Source organism: Aricia agestis, chromosome 11 (assembly GCF_905147365.1).
Source record: "Aricia agestis chromosome 11, ilAriAges1.1, whole genome shotgun sequence".
In the NCBI taxonomy this organism is placed as follows: domain Eukaryota; kingdom Metazoa; phylum Arthropoda; class Insecta; order Lepidoptera; family Lycaenidae; genus Aricia; species Aricia agestis.
Genome location: NC_056416.1, coordinates 10,474,448 through 10,492,050, shown reverse-complemented (window position 1 = coordinate 10,492,050; position 17,603 = coordinate 10,474,448). Strand labels below are relative to the sequence as shown.

Sequence of the window (17,603 nt, the reverse complement as noted above, 5' to 3'; positions counted from 1 at the left end):
AGTGGTCGCATTGAATAAATCATTTCTATTTTACCGATAACTTTAATGAAAGCTTCAGCTTTTAATAGAACTTCCGACTTTCATCATCGTTGATTAACATGGGCGTTAAAAAAAATTATAGCAAAAAATAACGATACTACAATACCTGAAAAAGAAACTGGTACCTGGTACTGAATTATGCAAGTAGCATTAGCTTGGAACAAAATGGCGAATACAAAACACGACGACTCGTCGAACGGAACAATCGTTGTTATCGAAAATATCACGTTACGTCCATTAGCGATGGATGGGTAAACGGTGATAAAATGGTTATTGAGTTACCACCTTTTCCCTGGACTCTCGTTATATGGATTCCGATAGACTTTTTAAAACAAATATTTTTTAAATAAATATTTAGCCAAAGTGCATTACTACAGAATGATAGAAATGTAATCCAACACTTGAATTTTAATTACTTCATTATTCATCTACAGTATCCCAGATAATGTAGATGTGTTGATAATACGCCTTGCTCTATTTATACACATCAAAAGATGTCGCTGGGAACGGAGCTTAGACGTGAAACATTTTGCTAAGCCAGGAAATACTCAAATGTTAATAAACTTAACAATCCTTCATACGGTCTTCCACTTACAATTGGTTTAAGTTTTATTAAAATTATATTAGAGTTCAATATTTACGTCAATATTTTTGTATCGTATGTATTAAATCATTAGTCATCAGTCATCACTCATCACTTTACATCTTAGATACAGACAGACAGAATATCTATGATAAATTTGAATCTAGTTCTAAATACTATAAATCCAATCTTATCGTTCACGTTATTATGATAATATCGTTGGTATGTGTAATCAGTAATGTGCCTAAGTCAGAGGACTGTTCAATGTTCAACTTACATTTTGTACCTTTGTTAGTGTTAGGGTGAAGCCAAATGAGCGTAATTTGTGAGTTGTGCGTCGCAGAATTTCGGTCGCGTTCATGACTCACAAACTAACGCTCGTGTAAATCAAACAGGACTTTTGTACGAAACTGAATGCAGCAGAATTTCTGCCAGCTGAAATTCTGCGACTCACAACTCACAAATGACGCTCGTTTGGCTTCACCCTTAATAGTTAAGAAGTTTTCAGAATCAGTGGCAAAAATACTGTGGCATTGTATTGTTTACTTGTTTATACGCCTTTTAAAAAGGGTTTTAATCTAAATGTAAACAAAAAATTGAAACTCGACCAAACTAATGTGGGACTGTATTTATTTTTTGCGGCTAATATGTGACATTTATATATTGGTAGCATTATAGCCACCCATAAGTATGGGTATTCTCAATTCTGTGGTATGGGTAACAAAGCTTTGTTTATATCTAGATCAATTTGAAACTGTGTATAATGCTAAGGTCAATAAATGCGTTTTATGTTTCCTTGTGAATTGTGACTCATGTGTTATGCTTGTAGGCCTGGAGATACTGACACAAAATTCTTGGTCATTTGTACCAGTATGGCGGTTTTACAGGGGTATAATTACGTAAAGGCAAAAAGGAAAATGATAATAATAATAGCTCCCACACCGGTTTCGGTGACGGTAGCCGGTTTCATTGAAACCAGACCAGCTACGCAGGAGTAATTTTATAGTGCCCAAGTGTGTGCGCAGTACACAAGAGCACTCTCTATTCCTTTACTCTCATAACCCAGTGGGACGGACAACCGATACGACTGGCGAGAGACCAGGCGCAGGACCGACTTTTTACGTGCCCATCCGACGCATGGATCATCTTACTTGTCAGACAATCAGGTGATTGGCCTGCATTGTCCTAACCAAACTTGGAAATAACATGTTTCCAACGCGGGAATCGAACCTACGACCTCCGAGTCAAGAGCCGCGCTCTATACCACTAGACCACGGAGGCGGAGGAAAATGATAGTCATAGCGCTCGCACTGGCAGCCCAAACGCGTGGGCGTTAATCGGACGTGTCGGATAAATTACGTGTCGAACGATTTGTTCCACAAAAATGCTTGTATTTTCAGATAGTCTAAAAAAATAATTAGGCGAAAGCGTAATGCCATACTTGTCGGGTGCGGCTTACAGCCCGCCATACCGACGCGAATACGTTAATTTTAATAAAAAAATTGAACCATTTGTACCAGGCTAATTTTTGCATAGCTAATAATCGTCGAGTAGCCATTCACGAAAATCACCTTGCCATACTTTTCCGACAGCGCCCAATGGCCGCCATACCACTGCAAAGGTGTAATTTTTTTTTCGCCAAACGATTTGTACCACCCTGAAACTTTTTTTAACAGTTCCCTGTATGTTCATAAATAGGACCCTGATAATGCCATACCGCTAATGTAGATGTTTGATTTCACATAACATTATAGTAATTTAAGGATCAGTTCACAGCGAACTGAATGGAGATAATCAGCGACTTGGCGGTTGTAGGTTGTAGTTTACTTGGCGGTCCCCCGACACACCGTGACAACAATTATGGACTAAAATATTACTTTACACAAGTTAGGAATTATTTGAACTTAAAGGCAGTACATATTATTTCATTACTTTTTAAAGTTGTTTGGCGGGGTTTTTTTTAAATTTCTTTAATTTTTTTTCCTTTACATCGCAAGACTTTGCTTCTTGGAAAATCCAAGATCTTTTTAGATATTTAAAGTCGTAACTCGTATGTAACATACATTAATAGCGGGCTTACAATATTATTCCAATCCAGTAATCCAATCCAGCGCTAGATTATTACTGGAATGTAACTGACCATACAAGAGTGATAATTTTGTAGCTGTAATATATTCTATGTAGTATAATAATTGTAATTTGTATCAACTTTAAAGTACTGATCGTAGAAAAGTTGTAACTAGGGTCTTTTAACGTAATAGCTAAAATTCATTAAGAAAATTAGTTATGTAAGTTGCAAGTACAACACAATGGCGTATCCAACCAATTCGTCAACGACAAATTAAAACTGCTTTGACATTGACATAGTAATATTAGAGCCAATTATTTATACAGCTTTAAGTAAGAATTAAATAATGAATTGTTGTTTATAAATTTTATTTGATGCCCATTATGTTTCTGCTTTTTCTTTCAGTCAGTTAGTAGATACTAGATAAGTACTAAGTATACCTTTTTTATAATACTGTAATTAAAATCATAGTAGGTAATTGGTATTACAATTTACATGTACCTGTATGAGGCTGAGAACTTATCTATTATACCTTAGGCAATTTTTTATTGCATGTATAACGAAACTCACACCTTTTTGTCATTTGATTATGTGTTCTACAAGTACTATACATACATAACATTTTATTAGAGCGGTTTTCCACTAAGTCTTACCCGAATCTGACGACTGACACAAAGCCGTGAAAAAAAATTGAGAAATAGATAAAACTGTTTCTATGGGAGGTTACAAACTAACGGCTTCTGATATCTCCCTTCTTCAACATCAGTGAATTTTGATTTGGATTGGACGTAGTGCAAAACCACTATGGATTACTGATTAAAACTGCTTAAAATTTAACTGAAGATATTAAGAAGATACGAGAAATTTAACTGAAGATATTATGAAGATATGTGGTCGGTGGAGCAAGGTGGCCTAGCAGCGTGTTTTCTCTTACGTTTGCACCCTGTCAGACCATACTTGTTCTAACGCGTCACCTATACATCGAGAACAGAAGACAGAAGATAGAAGATGATAGTAGATAGTAGTACAGGGTGCAATTAAACCTTCCTGCCAGGATATGTTGATCCTTGTTAAAAATAAAAATACACGTATTTTTTCTTATATAATCACTCATTGTCAGTACTAAAATGTTGAGAAATAGCTTCAGAAAGTTATCCTAAAAAACACTACAATTAATGAACACGATGCGTCGGGCGCGCGCCTCCCCCGTGTGACCCCCGCTCATTTCCCCGCGCCGTGAGTGACCGTTCAGCAACGATTTTAAATGGGATAAAAATATTGAAAAAAAATAAAACCCTTTTTTTTTGGTTAAATGGACTCTCCTAATGATACCTAAGCCCTGGAAAAAATTTGGCAGGAAGTTTTTAGCAGGAATTGCACCCTGTAGACTGCTCATTATACTCTATCTAAGAACGAAGCATGAAGAATAAAAAATGATAAGAAACTTAAAGCAACATGGAAATTATACGTTTAGATATGAATTCGTCGCTCATAAGACATAATATAATATTGTAGGAACAATGTTCCAGCACAAAAATATGATTTTTAAATCATGTCTTCAGAATTGGTCGCACAAAATAAGGTACAGCTAAATAGGGCCTCATTTAAAAAATATAAGACAGAGTTTCTATCAACAACCTCCACTTAATCTTGAAGTGCTGAGTTCCGAGAATCGAGCAAGGCTTGATAAGAGGAAAAGTTCATTCGAGGAGCCTTTAAAAACGTTGACCTTAATTCCGTAGTATTATGTTTGTGATCCTAAATCTTCCTACGGAAGAATAAGTAGCAGTTTGACAAAGTAAATCTGTTACTTTGTCTAAAACTCTGTCACTATTTCTTTCCTTACTGTAGTCATGCAAAACCTGCCGGACGATTACATTAAATACTTTTTTATTAATTAAACTTTGTATTTGCTGGCAAACCTTACCTAAAAGTTCTATGGGACTATTCTTTTTTCTGGCAAACCTAACCTTAACGTTCTATCGGAATATTCTAAATTGAAATTGTAATTGCAGCGAGCGCGAACTCGGAGGCGAACGCTCTCGGCTCGGAGTTGTTCGAGGAGAGGCAGAGGTCGAATGAGCTGCAGCACCAGCTGGACAGCACCAACGCGAGGCTAGCGGTCAGCGAGCGTACCCTACAACAGGTGAGGACCATAGCAATATGGGAAGGGCATGATCGGCTCAGTGGCGTGAGATGTCATAATATGGGGTTTCAAGAATTCTGTCCATAATATTATTAGGCTGGGACTGTAGGCGCTGCAATTCTGCAGTTGCGGATAATTTACAACAAGAAAATTTGAACTCTCCGCTTATACCTACAATAATTGAGCAAAGAATCGAACATTTGAGCGTCAAATTGACATTGACATTTGATTTGACATATTTAGACGTTCTACGACACACAGTGCAGCTCACAAGTTTCGGCAGGGCTATTCACAACTGCTTTGCGAGTTGCAAGTTGCAACTGGTTCGGAAAATTATTCTGTCGCGCGGTTATTGTTTGAGTGATAGGTACATAGCTGAGTCGACATTAAATGAAATGCAATTTACATGTCAGTTGTTACCTACAAACCACACGAATAGAGATGAACTTTCTTAGTACAAACTTTTCCTTCCGCATTCAATTTCTCAAATTTCTCTTATTATTAAAGAATGGTGTCAATTGTACCTACTACACTAGTTGTAGTAATTACTTGAAGGCACAACATATGGTTTCTATTCTGTGATGTACCGACGTCCGACAAATTTAATGAAAGCCTCAAATTGTTTTTGCCTTTTACTGGCCGTAAAAAAGTATTCTTGAGTAGGGTTTTTTTTGAGTAGGTAATTATGGCAACAGACGCAATGCAGTATAGCAGTCTAGCCATTTATTATGCGCCGTCACGTACGAGTTGCACGCAACTTGACATATGCCATAATTAAATAAACGTATAATGGCATACGAAGGGCAACACGCCTTAAATCACACTAGCCTAGACCAACCTTTAATTTCATAGTTAATTAAGCAAAGTGGAGCAGTTAGGAATTAGGATATACGACTAAAGTTAATAACACCACGAATCACGTTTCAATGTGTCTAAACACACTAGGCTGAATTACGCCGGCGTAATTTCCGCCGCAAATGTCAAACGCATACAAAACGCGACGTAATAGTGTGTCACCCCTCGTATTCGGCCCGTATTTTGTATGCAATTTAAACGCGGCGGAATGTACGCCGGCGTAAATCAGCCTAATGTGTTTTTTTTTTATGAAATAAGGGGGCAAACGAGCAAACGGGTCACCTGATGGAAAGCAACTTCCGTCGCCCATGGACACTCGCAGCATCAGAAGAGCTGCAGGTGCGTTGCTGGCCTTTTAAGAGGGAACAGGGGAATAGGGGAGGGTAGGGATGGGAAGGGAAGGGAATAGGGGAGGGTAGGGAAGGGAATAGGGTAGGGGTTTGGGCCTCCGGTAAACTCACTCACTCGGCGTGAAACAGCGCAAGCGCTGTTTCACGCCGGTTTTCTGTGAGAACGTGGTATTTCTCCGGTCGAGCCGGCCCATTCGTGCCGAAGCATGGCTCTCCCACGTATAGATCCAATTACGTATAACTTATAAGTACTTTTACCATTTTGAACATGTTTAACAAAATGAAGTCTGCAACTCCATTGCGCCAAAATGCGGTTATCTCTCGGGAACCGAACATTTTTCTGGGATAAAAACACAGACAGACATACACACTTTCGCTTTTGTAACAAAAGTATGGATTGTTATAATATTATGTAGGTAAATTAAGTCTTAATTTTTTTAGGGTTCCGTACCCAAAGAGTGAAAACGGGACCCTATTCATGATACTTCGTTGTCAGTCCGTCTGTCTGTCTCCAGGCTGTATCTCAAGAACCGCTATAGCTAGAGTTCTGAAATTTTCACAGATTGTGTATATTGGTTGCAACAAAATAAAATAAATATTTAAGGGGGGCTCCTATACAACAAACGTGTTTTTTTTTGTCTTTTTTGCTCGATATCAATAATAGCAACATGTAGGCACTTGATATTTTCACAAAGGCCTTAATTATAATATGTCTACTTCAATATTTAAGGATAATAATAAATTTAAATAAAAATATAGGGGGGCTCCCATAAGAAAAAAAAAAACACAATTTTTGGCCTATTTTTACGGACGGTACGGAACACTTCGTGCGCGAGTCTGACTTGCACTTGGCCGATTTTTTATAACACTATATATAGAAAGCGTCAAATAATAGATTTGATAGTCACTATTCATTAAGATAGACTATTTCAGATAATGTTATAATGATGAGTGTACAGTTAATAATTTGCCTTAATAACACACCATCATTCCTTAGCATAATTATTTATTCAGTAATTTAATAGTAGGTAAACGTTCCTCTCTCTCGTTGGTATTTACGAGAGTTTGAACTTTTCCCATGCCAATCACCCCGTAGGACGTGTGAAAATTAGATAAAGGTTGCATAATTTATCACAATACAGATAAACAACTTTCTAATTATCGCGCTTTTATTAAACGCGCCTGCACGAAGACGCTAATCGGTTTTGAACTCTATGGGAATTATAATATGGGCTAGTTACGAGTGATTAATATTAATACAGGGAAATGACGAAATCCGAATAAATTATAGTGCAGGTTACTGCATTCTTGAAATGGATATTCAAGGGTTACACGTAACGGTGAAAATTACTTTCTACTTTCGAATTAAAGTTTTCATTTTGAGCTTACGTAAAAATTAAAATAAACATTTTATGTAAGTGTGATACGAGAGCTATATGCAATAATTATTATGCACTTATGTCTTATGTCCTCACTGCACATTTCTGAGACAAAATGTGGACAAACTTGCATACGTTCAGCGGATGTTCTACCTCTATCAAAATATTATGTACTAGCGACCCGCCCCGGCGTCGCACGGGTGTAAAATATTCAGCCACTGAAAAAATTATTAAAATCGATAGCCTATGATCCTTCACGTGGTATTCTTCTAATCTGTGCCAAATAACATAAAAATTGCTCCAGTAGTTCGCGAGATAAGCCCTTTCAAATAATTTCCCCCGTTTTTTTCACATTCTCCTATTAGTCATAGCGTGATAAAATATAGCATATAGCCTTCCTCAATAAATGGGCTATCTAACACTGAAAGAATCATCAAAATCCGTTGCGTAGTTTTAAAGATTAAAGGGAACAAAGGGACATGAGGAAAAAAAGCGACTTTGTTTTATAATATGTATAGATATTGTAGCAGTCAAGTTCTTGTTGATGATATCTACTCGTTCATACATTTTCCTAATTAAATTAGCCTTGTACCTTCGTACCTTTTAAGGGATAAGGGAAAAGTCGTGTTTTTGGAGTAAAAGCGCCCATGGGCTTGCAATTAGGTAAAGTAATACAGACAATAATACTGTTTTTATCTCCAATATGTAATGTGTTTTAACTATTTAAATATGAGTAGGTATATGGTATATGGTATATTTGTAGATGTAAGGGTGTAACAAAAATGTCTCCTTACTCTACAATTGTACTTTTCTCGATTATATAAACTTGATAAGTTTAGACCTCATACCTCATACACTCCTGTAAAATACAGTTACGTATTATATAAACTTATAGAGACAACAATAGATATCTAATAACATATGATATATTATGTCCTTAATAATTTGTTTTGTATCAATTAATCTTATTTACCTTAGACATCTGTCACTCATTGAATAAGTCTATTTCACGCTTGTGGTAACTAAAAGCCGGTAAAGAGATACGTTACTCGCGTGGTCTGTCTCGATCACAGTGTCGAGTTACTGAGTAAAGATACTGTATAAAGTTCTTATACACGATAACCCCGTGTGAAGTATCAATCAATATGACATATAATATAATATTCTTGTTATACGAGCGACAAATTATTTTGGTAATTTTCTACTGGGTATTTGATCTTCTAGATATTATGTAGTTGATAGTTTGGGGGTTATATTAATTGTGATTGATACTGTAGCAGGCGCCGATAATATTCGATTCCTCGCTGGATAAGTATTATATCAAAGTTAGCAGGAAGAGCATTTCAATCCTTATACATGTTTTAAATCAGCCCATCATCTAGAATTTGACATCCAATATTGTATCAATGTAAATCACCACTTATATCCGTCTCGAAGGACCAAAAAAAAAAATAAGTGTAGGGGCTACTGCTGCAGCCTGCCTTACACCAATATTATATTAAAAGATAAATGATAATTTAGGGAGAAAGATTGAGGATAATAAAATAAAACCGCTCCCTTTGATGGATAAATGATAACTGACTTTATTATACGTAATACAAATGAATATGATCCACGACATTACTGAATTTTAAAGTGTAAGCATATTCATTATGTACGGTTGGCAACAACCCGTACAATTACCACATTATGATCCATAACATTTTCTCTTAATAAGAGATTCTTTCTGTCTGCTGATGATAATGAAAAATAATAACGTCATCGTCCCGAAATAACAAAAGCTTGTCACAATATGTTGAAACGAGGTGGGCGTAGCTAACTGTTTCAAATGATTTAACGATGTTATATAATTAATATTGTTGTTTTCAGTTGAGGACAGAGCACGAGCACACGCTTCGGATTTTGGAGATAACTAAAGAAAACCAAAATGCACTTGCAGCTGAATTGGCCGATGCCAAGGTATGTAAAATAATAATATTTATTGTATACTGTAAGTTACCGTTATGTAACCCTTTTACTAATAAAAATATTTAAACAGTGAATATCTAAACAAGGTCTGCTTGCCTTTTTCTGGCAAATTGAAACCGACACATGACAGACAAAAACAGTGAACTTCGAATACGCTGAGTAAATATTTTATTAGTAAGGGGCATATTCTATTCGGGCTCAGCAGAGTGTGACGTCATTATGACTCATAAGTCAAAATATATGAAACTAGCGACCCGCCCCGGCGTCGCACGGTTATAAAATATATAGCCACTGAAAAAAATATTAAAATCGATAGCCTATGGATCCTTCACATGGTCTACTTCATATCTGTGCCAAATAACATAAAAAATTGCTCCAGTAGTTCGCGAGATAAGCCCTTTCAAATAATTTTCCCCGTTTAGCCTATAGCCTTCCTCAATAAATGGGCTATCTAACACTGAAAGAATTTTTCAAATCGGACCAGTAGTTTCTGAGAGTAGCGCGTTCAAGTTAGCCCTTTCAAATAATTTTCTACGTTTTTTCCACATCTTTCTCTATTTCATCGCTCCTATTAGTCTTAGCGTGATAAAATATAGCCTATTGCCTTCCTCAATAAATGGGCTATCTAACACTGAAAGAATCATCAAAATCCGTTGCGTAGTTTTAAAGATTAAAGGGAACAAAGGGACATGAGGGAAAAAAAGCGACTTTGTTTTATAATATGTATAGATATAGATGTAATAAATTATCAATAGTGAAGTGTGAACGCCTCCAAAGCGACTGTACAGTTCTCAATGATTTTGCTCAGATATGTAAAATATAGTTGAGTTGATTTCAAAACAGTCATGGGATTTTCCCAACATTCTTAAATAAATCTAGACAAAAATTACCGCAAAACAATAACATCTAGGTATACAGCTCGTTATTTTCAAAACTTATTACCGATTGTACGTTTACAATCAGTACTTGAGATGTTATCCTCAAACGAAAATTGTAACCGCTGCAATTCTTAGCTTATTCATGAAGGTTTCATTTCATTTTCATTTCATTTGAAGGTTGCTCTTGGAGTCATTACGATAATTGTGCATTGTTAACAAGAAAATGTTCCATTATAGCGTTTATTTATGCGCAAGGTTCCAGCGGTTTCTATTTTTGCCTTTTGATTACTTAATAAAATAATCATTACTTTATTAAGTAATAGGTTTTATTGTGTCGGAAAAATGTTCGCTAACTGTATAGCTAATTAGTAATTCTGTTAGCTATACAGTATAGTAATTCTGTGTATCGGACACAGTGTATGCGAGCTTCATTTTGTTTTAATGATATGTTTTATACTTACTCTTTTGCTTTTTGTGAGCCGACGTTACATCAATACAAACCTAAAACTTTGAAACGCAAAAGAGTGAATTTGTCAGTATTGCAGGCTGCAGCTGGGGTTGCAGCAGAGGTTTGAAAAAAAGCATTCCGATTTCCGATTCGAAATTCGAATTAATGTCATCTATTTCCATTTATGAATATGTTTGGACTTTGGTTACAAAAGTTCCTTTTGAAGTAACACTTTTTTACGCACGCTTGATTTGGGGAGTAAGTTGGTGAATGCGTGACGAGAACGTTACGAAAAGTGTGATCGGGTGAGGCGAACCGGAGAGGTGCGCGCGCACATTTTCTCAAATTTCTGTACGCATGCTTGACTTGAGGAGTAAGCTGGTAAATGTGTGGCGAGAGCCGAGAACGTTACAAAAGTATGATCGAACGAGGCGAGCGGAGAGGTTGTGCACATTTTTCTTTCTTTCTTTCTCTCATAGCCAATGCATGAAATGTTGATGGAGCTCAAGAAATTTTACTTTAGTTGTGTGGTCTAAAGCACACTGGTTTTTTTTCTAGGAGCGATATGCCGAGGTTGCGGCTCACCTCGCCGAGGCGCAGGAACAACTTCGGGCGCTGCGCAAGCGCGGCGAGGTCACGCGCGGGCTCATGCCGAGCGTCGCGGCCGCCGCCGGCCTGCTGCCCGCGAGTCTGCACCGCGAGATGCATTCCTCCGTGTACTCCGAGCTCAGCCTGGATTCCGGCATCGGGGATCCGATGGCGCAGTGAGTAGATATAGGGGCTATTCAGAAATGGGTTCAGTCGTTGCTTACTATGTACTATCAGAGAAGTTAATTCCTAGGCAGATGGCGGACCTAAGTTTAGTCACGTTACGTCAAACCCATCCGACTGATCACAGCTAACATTGAATTAACATAAGCCGACCAAACGACGTAGATCTATCAACTGCATTGGAATCAATTTCCTCGGGTACACAAAGGGCGTGGTCCGAAAAGTCCAACCCCTTTTGTAATAAAATATTTTCAAGATGCTTTACAATAACCGAAACGTTAGATGGCAGTCGCTTACGCGGCACGATGGCAAATTATTGAAAGCAGCGTCCCAATACTTCATTATGTAAATTCGAACATTAACATTAAAGTTTTATTGTGGACGAAATAACACTAGAATAACGACTTGCAATTAAAATCTAATTAGTATTTTAATACACAGATGTAATAATTAGGTTGAAACTTTTGGTTTAAACTTAACTTGCGCTACGCTAACGCGCAGAATACGCATGTTGTTTGAATTGAATCCTTCTGTCGCAAAATGACGTAATCTAACTTATCCTGTGTTACTTCCAGTTCGAGTATGCAGAAGGTGTTCGAGACGGTGCAGTGTGCGTCGCGGTGGTCCGGCGGGTCGATCTCGGGGTCGGACGTAGCGGACAGCTCCGCCCCCGGCCCCGTCCCCTACAAGCCGCCGCCCAAACCGACCTCCACGGACTCGTTCTTCGAGGACACGTCCGATACGGAATCGGAGGACCTATATCCGTGAGTATTTGCGTATTTGGTCTGTCTGTTGTTGTTAAAATTAGTGATAATGTGAAAGATGGATGACATAGTGAGTCGACCAAGCTTAGCATGACACAAGTTAGATAAATTGACAGAATATTTAATAATTATTTAACCCGGCCAAATAACGTAGGGATGCTATTTGCTTACGAATCAAATTTCGATGGCATAATGAAATACTTTTTTAATAAAATTGTATGTAAGTATTGTTTTTTATTTACAAAATTTTTTATCTATGTATTACAGTGGCGGATCGGGAGTGGGCGTGCCTGGGGCACCGGGCGCGGCGGAGCTGGCCGCGGCGTTGCGACGCCTCACGCCACAGGAGATCAACTCGCGCCGCGCCTCGCTCGCCGCCTCGCACGTGCTGCGGCGACGCAGGACAGGTGAAGGTCTATAAATACAGCTTTGTTTTTTTTAGTTTGTTTTTGACGTCTAATAACTTGATACTACGGGCTGCATGCACGAAAAAGATGACTTTAGTGTCCCACAAGCGAAAGCGCGGTACGAACGAGAGAGAGGCATGATCGACTCGAGCGACTGTAATGTTGTACGTTGTCACGTCAAACTACCGTCCGTAAACCGACTTTATTTAATAGCTTAGATTATAGGCTGAAGAGTAAGTATTATATAAACTATTCAAAACGGGTTATTCGCTTACATTATATTTACCTGCTTATTGTATTATGCGACAAAAATATTGTATTGATTGATATAATGAGTCTTTGCTATTATCTAATTTTTTTTCAATCCATGTCATCCATGTCAACTTTATTGGGGCACAAGAAGCAAACAAACCCATCGTTGGCATTTTATCGTCACCTTAGATCTTTGCTTCTAAATAGCGGGGGCTGCTAATCATCGGGATTTTCTTGAACTCCTAAAATTAATTGTGTGTTTTATTTTCCAGATCGCGATGTGAGCGAGGAGAGCGCGGTGTGGGGCGCGGGCGCGGGCGGCGGGCTCGCGCGGTTCCGTGCGCCGCACAAGCTGCAGATCGTCAAACCTATGGAGGGCTCCCTCACGCTGCACACTTGGGCCCAGCTCGCTAAGCCAACCATGTCAGGTAATTGATAGTTCGTAAAGTTTGTGTGTTCGTAACTAACAGGCTGTCGATTGTCGATTTTATAATATAATTTGACATAAAGTAGACATAATATTTTGATGACATTTTCTAAGTTATTTTTTAGTAATTGTAAATAAGAAATGTTTATTCCTTTGTTTGCATTGAATAGGCTTCAAAACTAATAGATTGATTTTGAATAAAATTGGCATAGACACATTTTCTAAATGCGGCCCGCTTTCCATCGTAATTTAGTACCTCAATATTTTACTTAACAATATATTTGTATCGTGTTTAAGGCTTACTCGAAGACCAAGAGGGCGTGGGAGTGCGCGGGTCTCGGAGCGCCCAGGCTCTCGGCCTACGCGTGTACCGACTGTCAGACGTGGAGGAGGACGATGACATGCCCCGCCTACCGTACTCCAGCCACATATACACGTTCACTAACAGGTATATTATTTATGTATAAATGCATTATTATAATAACACTCGATAATAGCTTTATTTATTAAATTCGAAACGGCGAATCAAATTCAATTTTATTCACATATTTTATATTCAAATATGTGATCGGAACAGAATACAATGAAGTAGACCTTGGCGCTAATTATACGCTTTGCTGATCTACCCATAAAAAATAAGCTTTTTAGGTTTAACAATTTTTAGTCGCTGTACTAGCTAATTCCATATAAAGAAGTATTTAATAATTTACATGCAAAGCGATGGCAGATTTAAAACAAAAAAATCTGTAAATATAATGTAAGCAAGTCGAGAGTTTGGTTTTATGCGAACGCTTCGCTTTAATTATTTCGCTTTCTCCCGCTACAGCACAGTATTACATCCGAACGACGGCAGCCTCGTAGGTAGCAACGTGAGCAGCGTGTGCGGCAGCGGCGTCAGCAGCTTGGCCAGCAGCGTGCTCGGCAGCGCGTGGAGCTCGCGCCGCACCTCGCGCCGCTCCTCCGCCGCCGTGTCGCCCGTGCTCTCCCGGCGCGACTCCCTCGTCGCCCCGCCCTCGCGCCCGCACTTCACGCCCACCGCCACCCCCGCCAACAGCCCGCTGCTCGGCTCGCCCGACTCCTCCCCGCCGCCCACGCCGCGCCCCGGCGACGCCCCGCCCTCGCTCCACGCCCTCATCGCCAGCGGCACCTCCATCCTGCGCCGCCGGTACCTCGCCTCGCCCGACTCCGACCCCTCGCCCGCGCCGCTCGCGCTGCAGACGCCCGGCTCGCTCTACATGGGCCTCGTGCACCGCAGCCCCATGGAGCAGCTCACGTGCCTCAAGCGGACGCTGCGGTCGCCGGCCGCCGCGCAGCCGGACCGGAGCGGGGCTGCGGCGCCCCTGGGCGTGCCCGCTCACCCCGGCGAGGGCGCCCTGGATGCGGCGGCGGGTCCGGGGGCCGCGCGCCGGCGGGCGAGGGCGCCGCGACCGCGCACGGACTTGGGCACGGTGGGCGCCACGCCGGTGTCGTCCCCGCCCCCCGACTCCTCGCCCCTCGGCACCCTTAGCACCTTTCTGTTCGGACGAAAAGGCGGTCTGCTGTAGTGGTGATGCGGCGTAGTAGAGGAGGCTCCTGCGATCGCTCGGACGCCGCTCGCGAGCCGCGTCACCGAGGCGACACTCGACAGGAGGGAGGCGCGCGATAGGCTTTATGATATGATTTCGATCATATTATGTGATTTAGTCGTAGAATCGAACTTTACAGTTACACCTGAGATACTTATTCAGTAATTATATGTCTAATCGAAGATTTTTGTGTGTTATGTTTGTGGTCGTGAGGCTTCTATTTTATGTAAATTGACGTGTTGTTATCGTTTTTGTTTGTAGATAATTTTTAGTGAATTGATTTCGCATTTATATGACTGACTTTGATATCGATTTATGTTTACTCGGTGGCCTCCAGACGTCCGCGGCGGGCTCCCCGTGACATTCCTCTGTGGCCGATATGTTTCCACACCGCGATGAGTGGGGGGCCGCGCCCGGGCACGGCATGCATCTTAAAGCAAAACTGCTCAACTATTAAGACAGTATTTGTTTTTATTAGTCAATTTTTTTATTGTAATATCATTTTGAGATAATTTTTTTGTTTCGTTTCGAAGGGTTGTTAAATGGCGCTGTTTATTTTTGGTTGTCGTATTATACTTAATCAATTTTTTTTATATTTCTAATACCGACGTTAGTGATCGATATAATTAACGATTCATTATTAATCACGCTTTGTAAATAAATAATATTCCATAATTTAGAAGAGTACAAATTATTTATGTTAGCGATTAGCGATAATTTGAGAAATTATTTGCGTAAAATATAATTTGAACATAGTTTCATCGATCCATCTAAAAAATGTTTACTAATCATGATAAATCCAGTTATTTGCTTTACATAACCATAAGTAAGCTAAAGTGGTGCATGCTATAGTTTTAAGTAGTTATTTTATTCAATTGAAATTGTTCCTTCGCCTGTCGAGGAGGTTCGGTAGCTGAATTTCGGTTTACTTCGGTACTTGTACTTTTGATAGCTTTATTATTTATTAATCTTTCGGTTTAAATAGGAAGAGGGAGCTTACTGTTATCACTAGATATTTCGAATCATGTTTGTAACATTTTTATAATTTCGATAAAATAATCATGTAGCTTTAAGTAAAATCATACCTGTCAATGTTTGTTGAAGTATTGTGTTGAGGGCCTGCAGATATTAGAAAATAGGATATTATTTTATTACCTTATGCTTAAGGTTTTGTTGTACTGCCTACAAATTAACCTTATTATTGCACACTTTTAATGCTGTTGCATAGAGTCGTGGAATAGTCAAAATGGCTGCCATTCTAGTGTGTGCAGGCCCTAACACAGTTTGCTATACCAACGTCTCCAACCTCGGTGCTAGCGATAATGCCAGTGACGTTTGAATTATCTGATTAATGATAACTGCTTTATATTAAGTTGTATATGAATCATGTAGGGAGTTAGAGTATTATTTTTTTATCATAATCGGATCGGAGTAAATGTGAAAGTAGTCAGAACGGCTGTGAGGCGTGTCGTTTGTGGTTGATTTGAGATACTTAAGACAGGCACAAACTGTAAAGATTAAGGGAACTTGTTGAGAATTGACAATTACAAATAGCTATTGATTGTATTATAATAGAAATATAATTTATTCCGACATTACAATACGTTTTATTTATTTTTCCCTGGAGGTGATAATGTGTTGTGACTTTAAGCGCTGTCCACAATATTATCGTTATACTCATCATCTTTTCTTCTTTTAAATGACAATAATCATCATTAGAAACAACTCTTTTGGGCAGTTAATAAAACTATAGAGTATAGATCTTTCCTCTTTCAAATTTTACAGTACAGCTAAATACCTCCGAGTCAAGAAATAAGAGCCAGTCCACACGGCGCGTTGCGTCGTCGCAACGCAAATATTTTGACGCATAGATGGCGTAGCACCCGACCACACGGGTGCTGCGCCATCTCAGCGTTATTACGAAGCAGTCTTAGGCCGGTATAAATAGTCAGTACTCAAGATGCATCTCGGTCTCAAGACGCGGTTCGGCTCTATGATTGGGCCAAATTTTGACAGCCAACCAATCACAGAGCCTGAACCGTGTCTTGAGACCGAGATGCATCTTGAGTACTGACTATTTATACCGGCCTTAGTGTCTAAACTTTGATCGTCGGTAATCATGCGGAATTTACGCCGGCGTAACTTCGGCCTAGTGTGTTTAGACACTTAATCAACACCCCCTCCCGCTTCGTCTCGGGGGCTGCAAAAATAATTTTCTTTCGAATAGCACCGCTTTTCTCGAAAAACGTTTTCGAAGATATAGGGATCTTTGAAAGCAGAAAGACAATTTACTAGTTTCTTATGTCAACGCAATTTACCCTCGATTACAATAATATTTAATTAGGGCGGATTCGACCAAACTGGAGTAACATTTTACTCGAGTATAACTGTTTCCTGATCTAAAGACGTAGTACAGTGCTTTGGCTCAAATAAGTCGACAACAAAGAGAATATTTAAATCACTACGTCTTAGTCGACACGACTTGTTAAAATACCTACCACGGCCGCAAAAACTGCCGTAATTATATTTTAAAACGATTACGTCGTGTTTCGCCTAGTATACCTACAGTTGCAAATTCGAAAATCGAAAGGGTGCGATTAAATATGAGCGAATTGAAATTAGTTTTTATGTTTCATAGTGTTCACAAATGGCGGCAATTGCTTAACATCAGGTAATTTGTCTGCTCATTTCCGTTTATTGAAA

At 39.3% G+C, this 17,603-nt stretch overlaps 1 protein-coding gene across 8 annotated transcripts in view; it reads left to right on the top strand.

Moving 5' to 3' along the window:
* The window catches only part of LOC121731524 (trafficking kinesin-binding protein milt), a 62,248-nt gene extending 45,750 nt beyond the window's left edge, over positions 1-16,498 (top strand). For 7 of the 8 annotated variants that reach the window (XM_042120990.1, XM_042120986.1, XM_042120984.1 and 4 more), the window contains 8 exons: positions 4,706-4,836; positions 9,290-9,379; positions 11,273-11,478; positions 12,061-12,249; positions 12,517-12,662; positions 13,181-13,336; positions 13,633-13,783; positions 14,162-16,498. In XM_042120990.1, the coding sequence (XP_041976924.1) occupies positions 4,706-4,836; positions 9,290-9,379; positions 11,273-11,478; positions 12,061-12,249; positions 12,517-12,662; positions 13,181-13,336; positions 13,633-13,783; positions 14,162-14,879 (1,787 nt within the window). In that variant the 3' untranslated portion in view covers positions 14,880-16,498. The remainder of the gene's footprint in view (positions 1-4,705; positions 4,837-9,289; positions 9,380-11,272; positions 11,479-12,060; positions 12,250-12,516; positions 12,663-13,180; positions 13,337-13,632; positions 13,784-14,161) is intronic. The other variant, XM_042120985.1, reaches the window with a different exon arrangement.
* Positions 16,499-17,603: the final 1,105 nt, after the last annotated feature.